General features: G+C 37.0%; 1 protein-coding gene across 3 annotated transcripts in view; it reads left to right on the forward strand.

Moving 5' to 3' along the window:
- Ube2d2 (ubiquitin conjugating enzyme E2 D2) overlaps nt 1-12507 on the forward strand; it is a 74589-nt gene that overhangs the window by 28942 nt on the left and 33140 nt on the right. For all 3 annotated transcript variants that reach the window (XM_078046219.1, XM_078046225.1, XM_078046220.1), the window contains exon 2: nt 10127-10190. In XM_078046219.1, the coding sequence (XP_077902345.1) occupies nt 10127-10190 (64 nt within the window). The remainder of the gene's footprint in view (nt 1-10126; nt 10191-12507) is intronic.

The following is a 12507-nucleotide window of genomic DNA, read 5'->3' on the forward strand; positions in this document are numbered from 1 at the left end:
ATAAAGAAGAATTTATAATGGGTGTGTACACTCTTGTAATCCCAGCTAATTGGGAGCTGAGGCAGGAGAATCCTAAATTGTAGGGCAGCCTTGGCAATTTAGCAAGATTCTGTCTCAGAATTTTAAAAGGGGCTGTGGATGAAACTTAATGGAAAAAAGTAATTATGTTGTATTAACCTTATCTGAAAAACTACTAAACTTGAACTTTTTCTTACTTTAAACATTTGCTTAAAACACTTCAAAGTAGTTTTTTGGATAGATCTTAAATGAAGATGAGGAATAACTACTAGACAGTTTAGCTGTATTGTGCAGATTTCTCTGTCATGTTGAAAGACTTATTCATGAAACTGTAACATATCTTGTCTGGGATAAAAATATTTTTCTTGGTTCTTTCAAACTTATTTCAGACATTATGTATTTTGTGAGAATCAAATCTTGAGGGGCAGAAGGAAGAAAGAAGTAAAGGCTGGTTTTGTGTTCAAAGTGTTTTCTATATGCAGAACCTTTTTAGAACCTTGAATATTCTAATGTGTAAGAATGTAGATTACAACATTTTCCAAATTTCTTTGACCCTTAAAGACCTATAAATAAACCATGCTGTGTAAATTTCCTTTTCAGTCTAACTCTCCGCCCCTCAGTCCTGGTCTTATTTGGGTGGTCTGTAACTTGTGACCCTCCCACCTCAGCTTCCTGAGTAGTAGAGACTTACCAGTGTTTGCTACCGAGAAAGTGGCCTTATTTTATAGATATGAGAACTCTGATCTGGACTGTTTGACTGATTTGCTCTAAGTTATGTCAGAGCATATAATGAAAAATATTGAAGTATATTAGCATTTAGAAAACCTGAATTCTGCATATTACCCCTAGTGATTATAAGCAAGAATATAAGGAAGTTATTTATTTATTTATTTTTGAACTGAGGATCGAACCCGGAGTGCTTTACCACTGAGCTCCACGGTAGAATTTTTATTTTGAGACAGGGTCTCAAAATAAAACCAGTGATCCTCCTGCCCCATCTTCACCAATTACTGGGATCACAGGCATGTGCCTCCATGCCTAGTCCTTAGTTTCATTTTCATGCTTTCACATGGACTGCTTAATTTTCATTATTTGCAACATAAAAATCTCTGTGGTATTCTTGTAGAACCATTCATTTATTAGGTTTTTTCATATATATATATTTTAGTTGCAGATGGACACAATACCTTTATTTATTTATCTTTATGTGGTGCTGAGGATCAAACCTAGGGCCTTACACATGCTGGCAAGTTCTCTACCACTGAGCCTTAATCCCAGCCTGAGAACAGGTTTTATTTTTATTTATTTATTTATTTTGGTACTGGTTCTTTTGTAGCTCAACCACTGAGCTACAACCCCAGCCCTTCGTACTTTTTTTTATTTTGAGACAGGGTCTTGCTAAGTTGCTGAGGCTGGTCTCATTTAGAATTTTTCATAAATTTAGTAAGAAAACCACCCCTGGGTTCAGTCCTCAGAAACATACACACACAACAAAAAAGGGAAGGAAGAGAGAAAATAAGAGCCAGCTGGGCATTGGGGGCATATCTATAATCCCAGAGAGGAGGATCCTAAATTCAAGGCCAGCCTGGGCAATTTAGCAGTACCTTGTCTCAATAATAAGGGCTGGGAATGTAGTGCCTTCAGGTATAGCACCTCTGAATTCAATTCCCAGTACAACAAAGGAGGGGGAAAGAAAGATCTGTTTAAGAGCAAATTCCTCTTTAATAATGGAAACATTTCAATTAGATAAATAGCAAATAATTTGTTTTGTAAACCAATAGCTATAGAATTAGAAATGTAATTTTAAAAGAGGAAGTTCTTTCTACTTAGTGTTTACCTTGAGAAACTCATGAATAAAAGAGAATATTTAGTAAAGCATTTTAATAGTGAAAAATAGGAAATAAACTAAATATCCATAAAGAAAGGTTTTATTGTTGTGAGTAGCAGAATAAACAGCAATGGAAAAAGGATAAAATAGGTCTACTGTGTATTTTCATGGGAAAATATCTCAATATTTTGAGGGGGAAAGCAAAGTATGAAATATATGTAACCCTGTAAGGCTTTCTAAATATAAATTTAAAAATTGTATGCGCAGTGATGTAGGCTTGTATTTGGGAGGCTGAGGCAGAAGGATGGCACATTCAAGGCCAACCTCAGAACTTAGTGAGACCTTTTTAAAAAATTTTTAAAAAAGAAATAAAAAGGGCTGGAGATGTAACTCAGTGGTTGAGCGCCACTGATTCAATCCTCAGTATTTCAAAATAAATAAATGAATATGAAAACAGTGCTATATTGTTTATGGACACAGATAAAAGTATAAAGGATTGCATGGGAATAAAAAACACTATATTTAGGTTAATCATTACTTATGGAATGGTACATGGGGAACTTTGTAAAGATTCAAAGTTAATGTGGCAGTATTAAGATTGGGCAAAGCTGAGGGCTGGGGATGTGGATCAATGGGTTCAATCCCTGGTACCCCCCACCCAAAAAAAAAAAAATGTACAAAGCTGGGTGGTAGGTTCAGGTTGCTTATTTTCTGTATTTAAGATTTACCTGGATTATTTTTAAGGGAGAATAGGCTTATTTCTGATAAGGGTGTCACTTCTTGTAGTCATTTCAGAGAAAGATTCATAAAGATCCTTTTCCATCAATTTGTCACTAAAAAGTAGCATTATTAAGAGAGAAAAAGGAAATAATATTTAAGTGTGCCAAGGGGTTAAGTCTGTTGGCTCCGGATAATTTGATATTATCAAAAATCATATTTCTCTGTCAAACTCAGATAAATGTGAATTGCTTGTATCTATATCTTCCAAGCTGTTACTTTATTCATTAACAGTATTATATACATTTAATATCACATGGTAATTTAAAATATGCTAGCAGTTGTTTTCAAATATTAGCTTAAATATAAGATTGGCATATAAATTGGGAATAGACAATTAATTTAAATTAAGGTTAAATTAAATTCAAGGCCAACCTAGGTAATTTAGCAAGACCCTGTCTCAGAAATAAAAAGGGCTGGGGATGTAGCTCAGTGGTAGAGAGCACCCCTGGGTTTGGCGAAGGGGAGGAATGGCAAAAATTGCTGAAGACTGTTTTGCTCAGTAGTCATAGGATGGAGCCTGGAAAGTTTGCATTTTTAATAAGTTTCCTATGATGACCAGGTTGTTGGGCCCAGGACCTCAGTTTCGAGAACTACTAGTTTGTTCTTGGCAGGTCAGTAATTCTAAATGAGATTTAGCTTAATTTCCTAGGCAAACAGTTTCTTAAAACATTTTAAACTTGTGAATTTCTAATGTTTTAGACCTGGCATATGTAGAATATTCTAGATCCAGACTGAAGAAGCATGGTATAATAAAACACCCAAATTCTTACCCTTATGTTAGATACTTTTTGTTTTTGTTTTGTTATAAAATTTGGGAATAGGTCTAGATTATCTCTTCTGAATTTGAGGTTATAATCCTGTGAATCATAAACTCTTTAAATCTTTTCATATCATGAAAAAGAACCACCCAAAATACTTGATTTGTTAGCAGTGTTCAAAACTGTTAAAACCTGTCTTTAGTCAAGTATGGTGGCACACACCTGTAATCCTAGCAATTCAGGATGCTGAGGCAGGAGGACTGCAAGTTGGAGGCCAACCTGGGCAATTTAGACTGTCTTTATAAAATAAAAATGATTGGGGATGTAGCTCAGCACCCCAAAATACTTGATTTTAAAACCAGTTTTCTACCAAGCTAATTATAACATCCTAGTTTCCCATCTTGTTCTTCTCACTCTAGACTAAAGGTGAGGACCAAAAGAGCAAAACAAACCTTTTCTGTGCTGTATTTATGTTGCTTCATAATGGTTAAGATTGGGGAATAACTAGAAAAGCTGGGCATAATGATGCATGCTTGTAGTCTCAGCTATTTGGTAGTCTGAAGCAGGAGGATCCCTTCCCAGGAATTCAAGGCCAGCTTGGGTAACATAGGGAGACCTGGTCTTGTGGTGGTGGGCAAGCAAAAGGCATTAATTTTTACCCAAGATGGCTTTACTACTTAGATAAAATGAAAAGAAATCTACATATCCCTTGCAGGATTGCAGGATCCCTTCCTCTAAAAAATTCAGGAAACTTTCTTTCCTGGTTGTGTGGTGTGTATATGTGTGTGTGTGTGTGTGTGTGTGTGTGTGTGTGTGTGTGAGAGAGAGAGAGAGAGAGGCACTAGGGATTGGACCCAGGGGCACTCTACCACTGAACTACCACTTTTTATTTTGAGACAGGGTCTCACTAATTTCCTGAGGCCAGCCTCAAACTTCTGATCCTCCTATCTCTGCCTCCTGAATCACTGGAATGGCCTTGTGCCTGGGGTGAGGCCCAAAATTTAATCCCAGCAAAACATTTGTATACATATGCGCATGCACGTACACACACACACAAATAAATAAGGAATAATTATTTGGGAAGAGGGTATTAAGGAATAACAAAGGATTATTACTAGTCTTGCTTATTTCTGCATTAGAAATCACATTCCTGAACCAAAAAAGATAGTAGGAAAAGTGTTAAAAGTTTTATTGAAAGTTAAACTTTACTTGAAAATAATTAAAACGGTATAGGTTCAGGGCTGTTTGAACTAAGACAAAAACACTTAGGATAGTTTGAGAGAAGCAAAATTATTTATAGTTCATAGTCTTTATTTAAAGATCTTAGTTCTACCATATACCTATATACAAGATTAATATAGGGAAATAATTTTTCCCCTAATACTGCAGATTAAACCCAAGGGTACTTTACCAACTTTTTTTTTTTTTTTTTTTTGGTATGGGGATTGAACTTGGAGGCATGTGACCACAGAGCCATATCCCCAGCCCTGTTTTGTATTTTATTTAGAGACAGGGTCTCACTGAGTTGTTTATTAGCTTTTGCTGAAGCTGGCGCTGAACTCGGGATCCTTCTGCCTCAGCCTCCTGAGCTGCTGGGATTTCAGGTGTACATCACCATGCCCTGCTGACAAAGAACTCTTTTAAATTGGCTAAAATACATAGTTTGCTCCCCCAAATGATACTTATTTTAATTTTTAAAGGCTGTCAAGGAAATTAAAAATGTAAAATCTTTTTATAATTTGAGGATTCTAGTTTAACTGTCAGGCTTCACTGACTTCCCCATGTTTTTCTTTATTTTTTATTTTTTAATGTTTTTTGGTACCAGAGATTGAACTGGGGGGGGGGGGCACTCCACCATGAGCCACGTCCCCAGCCCTATTTTGTATTTTATTTAAAGACCAGGTCTCACTGTGTTGCTTAAGGCCTTGCTTTTGCTGAGGCTGGCTTTGAACTTGTAATCCTCCTGTCACAGCCTCCCAAGCCGCTGGGATACAGGCGTGCGCCATTATGCCCAGCTTTCCCCCACATTTTCCCAGAATCTAATTATTTCTCTATTGCTCTTTCTGTAGAAAAGTTGTTTTCCTAGAATGCTCTACCACTGGGCTATACCGCCAGTGATTTTTATTTTATTTTGAGACAGGGTCTGGCTAAGTTGCCCAGGCTGGCTTTGAACCTCAAGTCCTTCAGTCTTGGCTGGAATTATAGGTCTGCTCAGCAAAATTGAACAACCTTGAGGGCTGAAAATGTAGATTAGTGGCAGAGCAATTGCCTAGTATATGTAAGGCCCTGGAGTCAATCCCCAGTACCACAAAAATAAACAACTTTGAGATGCTGAATTTTTTTAAATATTTATTTTTTAGTTGTAGGTAGACACAATACCTTTATTTTATTTTTATGTGGTGCTGAGGATCGAACCCAATGCCTCACACATGCTAGATGAGCGCTCTACCTCTGAGCCACAACCCCAGCCCCAAGATGTTGAATTTTTTTTTAATTTATTTTTTAGTTTTAGGTGAACATAAAATTTTATTTTTTATGTGGTGCTGAGGATCAAACCCAGTGCCTCATGTGTGCTAGGTGATCGCTCTGCCACTGAGCCACAACCCCAGCTCCGAGATGTTGAATTTTACATTTGTAATACGTATCTCAAAGTTAAGTTCAACAATTTTAAGCCAAAAATTTTTTAAAAATTTTTAGTTGTTGATAGACCTTTATTTTATTTACTTATATGCAGTGCTGAGAATTGAACCCAGGGCCTTACACATGCCAGGCAAGTGTGCTAACTGCTGAGCCTCAGCCCCTTAAATTAAAGTTTTAATTATACAGTTGGAGTTTTGATAAGTATATGTAAGTTGTTCACTCTCCAAAATTATGATACAGAACACTTCCATCACCCCCAAATTTTCCTCCTGTCCGTTTGTATTCAGTACACTCACTCTTTTTTTTTATATTTATTTTTTAGTTTTAGGTGGACACAATATCTTTATTTTACATTTATGTGGTTCTGAGGATCGAACCCAGTGCACCTCAGGCATGCTAGGTGAGCACTCGACCACTGAGCCACAACCCCAGCCCCTAGAACAAGTCCTCTTATGAATTTTTTATAATACCACTGACCTTGTTATAAGATGGTGTCTTCCGTATTTAAGAATTTCTAATAATGTACCTTACACATTTTTTTACATGTTTTCATAATATGTATTATTTGCAGAACATAGAAGTATTTTTATTTAATCAAGCAAAACACAAATTTTGACTTCACATTCACATATAACTTTCTCTGACATTTGAAACTCAATAGATTGGTGATCCAGAAGATCTTCAATAATCATTATATGGAACAAACTATATTATTATCTCCAAAGTTTACTCCCCCAAAATTTCTTCTTTTATACTCTAAAACATCTTCATCGTGTTGTTTGATGAGATAGAACCACAGAAAGACGGTGGTACCCAAGGTCAGCCCGACTTTCAGCCTGTCCGGCTGGTCGTTCGGTGGGTCCTGCAGGTAGAACTTTGTGCTGAAGTTAGCATGCAGAAGCCCCTGGTTCAATCCCAAGAACCCTCCTCAAAGTTTGTTGCATATCTGAGTCTGAAGCTCCTTAAGGCCTCCCTGGTTTCCTTCTTTCTGGAGCAGGGAAGAACATTTATTTCTTAGTTTCCTAGCAGGAAACCAGTACTCTCACTCTTATCCAGCTTCTGGAAACAACTGATCTGTGTTTGTTTGGGGGGTTACTAGGGATCAACTCCAGAGGCTCTTAACCTCTGAGCCACAAGTTGCTTAGAGCCTCACTATTTTTGGGGTGGTGGTGGTGGTGGTGGTCATCGTGCTGTGGATTGAACCCAGGGCCTTGTGCATGATAGGCAAGTGGTCTACCATTGAGCTATATCTCCAGCCCTAAGGCTGGCTTTGAACTCAATGATCCTCCTGCTTCAGCCTCCCAAGTAGCTGGGATTACAGGTGTGTGCTACTATGCCTGACTTGATGTGCTTTTTGTCATTATAGTTTTATCTTTTCTAGAATGTCAAATAAATGGAATCATACAGTATGTAAGCCTTTTTTGTCTGGCTTCTTTTACTTAGCATCATGCATATCTGCCTTTGAACCAAAGAAGTGTTCAATGAGTGTATTAAATGTATATTAGCCTACATTTGAGTAAGTTTTTAAAAATTGATTGTATCATACTGACTCAAGAAATGTACTGATGGATTGTAAATTCAGCTTAGATAAATCTTAGCTCTTGAGGTCAAACCTTGATATCATTTGGCATAAAAAAAAGTAAATCAGTTTGAAAGGAGCAAAAGATTAAGGCTAAATCAGAAGTGAAATTCCATTTAATGAACATAGCAAGACTTCAGAATAGCTTGTTAAATTCAAATTATATTTTAATAGTAGCCTATTGCTATAGCAGTCAGTGTCTTAAATCAAGCCATAGTTCTTAGTTATACTGACTTATATTGAAGGAATATTTGGGAATGGGAATTATACAGTAATTATATTTCTTCTTGAAATGGGTGGAAAATCTGTAGGGAAGCAAAATCTAAAAACTGAAATACTTGAGGAAATGTTTTAGATCTCAAGTCTCAGCACCTTTTTTTTTTTCTTTCCAAGACTTGTCTCTATTTATGCTTTGTACTCCAAGTTCACACATAGGAGTAAAGAGCGTAATAGTTGTAGTAAAGTGACTGGTTGAATAACTTTAACTCTGACAACTCTCAGAAACAAATATGTGTTGGGTACACCTGTAATCCCAGTGTTTTGGGGGGCTGGGATTTGCAGGAGGATGGCAAATTCAAAGCCAGCCCCAGCAATTTAGCAAGGCCTTAAGTAACTTAGTGAAACCCTGTCTTAAAATTTAAAAAAAAAAAGCTGGGGTTGTGGCTCAATGGTTAAATGCCTCTAGGTTCAATCCCCAGTACAAAAAACCAAACTGTTCAAAAACAAAATACCAAAACCAGAAAAAAAAAGTATGTTGCAAATTAATATATAATATTTGGAGAACTAAAACCATACCTTTATAAAACATTGGTAAGTCTATAAATAGTTTATAGCATTCAAAAATATTAGACTTTACTGTTGTTCTTGTATACTCTAAAACTAGTTTTTCTTCAGAACTTGTTTTAATCAGAAACCAGAACCAAAACAAAGGGTACTGAAAGTATACACTGTCTAGCAAGGCCCTGGGTTCAGTCCCCAGTACTACACATACACACAACAAATAAACAAACAAATAAATAAATAATATAAAATAAATAAAACACAAGTGGAGGGCTGGGAATGTGGTTCAGTGGTAGGAGTTGCTTAGCATATGCCTGCTCTGGGTTCAATTTCTGGTATTACAAAAGAAAAAAACCAAGCCAAGGGAAAGTAGTATGATTTTCTGCCTTATAATTATTCAGGCATACCCACTGTTAACTGTTCTCAAGTTTAGCTAGGAAGTAAGGGCACCCAGGTGCATATCTGTAATCCTAGCCACTTAGAATACTGAGGCAGGAGAATCAGAAGTTTTGAGGCCAACCTCAGCATTTTAACAAGTTCCTAAGCAACTTAGTAAGACCCTGTCTCAAAATTAGAAATTAAAAATTAAAAAATCAAAAGGGTTGTTGCTCACTGGTAAAGTGCCTATGGGTTCAATCCCCAATACCAAAAACTAAAACAACAAAAACAGCTAAAGAGCTGACATCTGATTGTAGAACAATACTTAAGTAGATCAGTCTGTAAAGCTTTATGGTGTGGGGTGTGTGTGTGTGTGTGTGTGTGTGTGTGTGTGTGTGTGTGTGTAGTGGGGACAGATGGACCAGGGATTGAATTCAGGGGCATGTGACCACTGAGCCACACCCCTAGCCCTATTTTGTATTTTATATAGAGATTGGGTCTCACTGAGTTGCTTGGCACTTTGGTTTTCCTGAGGCTAGCTTTGAACTTGAGAACCTTATGCCTTAGCTTCCTGAGCCCTTGGGATTATAGGCATGCACCACAGCACCGCCCAGCTATGATGGGTTTTATTACTAAAATCAGTCCTCTTTTTTTGGTGGGGGCAGTTCTGGAGGTTGAATCTGGGAGCACTTTACTAGTGAGCTACATCCCCAGTCCTTTTATTTATTTTTCACATTTTTGAGATAGGATCTTGCAGACTTGCTGAGGCTATTCTTGAGATCCTTCAGCCTCAGCCCCCAGCATAGCTGGGATTACAAGTATGTGCCACCATGTCAAGCTCAACCCCCTATGTATCTATCTAATCTATCTATTTATTTATTTTGAACCCAGGGGCACTGAACTACCCCCCAGGCCTTTTTATTTTTTTACTTTGAGACAGAATGGCCTCAGATTTTCAGTCTTCCTGCCTCAGTCTTCAGAGTTGCTGTGAATACAGGCATGTAGCTCTTTGCCCAGCTCTTAGTTCTATATTTGCCTACTAAATTCTAAACAAAGCAAAAATGCCGCACTTTACTATTCTATTTTTTCAGTGCTAGGGGTTGAACCCAGGTGTCTAGTATATGCTAGGCAAGCATCCTTACCTCTGAGGTATACCCTCTCACTTTTAAAAGCATACAGTTGCATTTAAGAGTCCAAAGTAACTTCAATTTAAAAGTTCACTATCTAATCCTCATTTGAAGGAATGATCCTTAAGAGCTTCAACAGTAAGTAGGACAGAGAATATTGGTAACAATGAAAATTTAGTCACGATGTAGTTACATTTATGTTGAATACATTTCTTTTCTTTTTCTTTTTTTCCTTAAGGAATTAAATGACCTGGCAAGGGACCCTCCAGCACAGTGTTCTGCAGGTCCTGTTGGAGATGATAGTAAGTATTTAAAAGGAATTATGGAGTAAAACAGCATAACAATGTCTCTGGGGAGCTCTGTATTATACGATCTCTTTTAAAGTTATCTTGTTTTAAGAGATAGTTTGCTAAGGAAAGGAGGGAGTGTATACTTTTAGTTTCCAATGAAAGAAGCCATTCAGTCATTTTCTATTATATTTTGAACCCCCTGTGCTAGGCATTATCTTCGTTGTTCTGGTTTATTCTTCTCCCCTCCTTCATTCCTTCTGTGTATTTTTGTGGGGTAAAATAGTTAATTAATTACATCTAGTTTATTTATTTGTTGGTACCAGGGATGAAACTCAAGAGTGCTTTACCTACCATTGATCTACATCCTTAGTCTTTTTTTGTTTTCTGGTATGGAGAATTGAACCCAGGAACACTTAAAATGCTTGGCCACATCTCCAGCCCTTTTTATTTTTTATTTTGAGAAGAGGGTCTCACCACATTACTTAGGACTTCTCTAAGTGACTGATGCTGACCTTGAATTTGTGATTCTTTCACCTCAGCCTCCCAAGTTGCTGGGATTACAGGTGCTCACCACCTTGCCAGGTTTTCCTAATGTATTTTTTTTTTTTAAGAGAGAGTGAGACAGGAGAGAGAGAGAGAGAGAGAGAGAGAGAGAGAGAGAGAGAGAGAGAGAGAGAGAGAGAGAGAGAGAGAGAAGAGAGAGAGAATTTTTAATATTTATTTTTAGTTCTCGGTGGACGCAACATCTTTGTTGGTATGTGGTGCTGAGGATCGAACCCGGGCCGCACGCATGCCAGGCGAGCACGCTACTGCTTGAGCAACATCCCCAGCCCTCCTAATGTATTTTTAATGTCTAATTTACATGCTTACTACTATCTAAAATAATTTATTAAATGATCTTACCACATAGGTTGAGTAATAATTTCCCTTTTTTTCTAATATGATTCCATGTAGCTTTTCCCCCTGTATCTTCTAATTTTGTTTGAAGGGAGGATATTTGAAGGACTCTGTTTTGTAACACCAGACAAATCCACAAAAAATTGGTAATGTTTATCAATTAAAAAAATGATTGTGATTGTCAGAAACATTTGTATAAGAAAATTATACATTTTTTTAAAAAGAGAAAGACCCTAAGGAACTTAGCACCTAAAAAAACTTGGCTGGGGTTGTGTCTCAGTGGTTGTGCCCTGGATTCTGTCCCTGGTACCAAAATAAAACAGTAACAATAACAAAAAACAAACAAACAAAAAAACCAGAAATGAGTATGAGAATGAGATTATCTTGTCTTCTCTGATGCTAGGGATCAAACCTAGTGCCTCACATATGCTAGGCAAGCGCTCTATTGCTGAACTATTTACCCCAGTTCCTTGATTTTATTAAGAATTTTTTTCTGATTTTTTTTTTTCTTTTTCCTTACTATAAGGAGAATGATGATGATGACAGTGATGATTTTGGTACCAGGAAGTTGCTTAGGGCATCACTAAGTATGAGGATTATTTTAAAGATAAAACTGATATTATAAATTATAAATTATGAGAGGGTATGGGGTTATGACTCAGCTGTAGAGCGCTTGCCTAGCACGCACATGTGAGGCCCTGGGTTCGATCCTCAGGACCACATAAAAATAAAGAAATAAAATAAAGGTATTATGTCCAACTATAAAAATAAAATACTTAAAAAATAAATAAATAAAATAAATTATGAGACTGGGGCTAGGGTTATAGCTTGGTAGAGTGCTTGTCTCACATGTGAGGCATTGGATTCAATCCTCGGGCAGCACATAAAAATAAATAAAAAAGATAAATAAATAAAATAAATTATGAGACTAAGTATGTACATGTGGAAAAATCTGATTTACATTATTAAAGTTTGACCTGTCCAGCATTAATATTTACTGTGTTTAATACCAAGCAGGGCAGACCACACACTTAACAATACAAAATGATTTAAGTACAACTGGCTAGGGAGTAGGTCAGAGATTTTAAAATAGCTTAGAAAAAAGTAATAAGAGCCTCATAGAGATTTCTGAAGTGGATACATTCTTCTCTCTCTCTTTTTTTGTTTTTGTTTTTCTTTTGTTTTGGTACCAGGGATTGAATAGGGCCTTGTTAAATTGCTGAGGCCAACTTTGAACTTTCAATCCTTCTGCCTTAGCCTCCTGAGCCACTGGGATCGTAGGCATGCACCACCATGCCTAGCAGTCATTCTTAGTGTTTTTTATTCCAGTTTTTGCCGTTCTGCCATATCATATGACATACCTACAATGGTGTGCTATTTTTCATTCATTTGAAAAAGTGGCTTAGCCAGGCTCAGTGGCATAAAACCTTAT

This window comes from Ictidomys tridecemlineatus, chromosome 1 (assembly GCF_052094955.1).
Source record: "Ictidomys tridecemlineatus isolate mIctTri1 chromosome 1, mIctTri1.hap1, whole genome shotgun sequence".
Taxonomy (NCBI): domain Eukaryota; kingdom Metazoa; phylum Chordata; class Mammalia; order Rodentia; family Sciuridae; genus Ictidomys; species Ictidomys tridecemlineatus.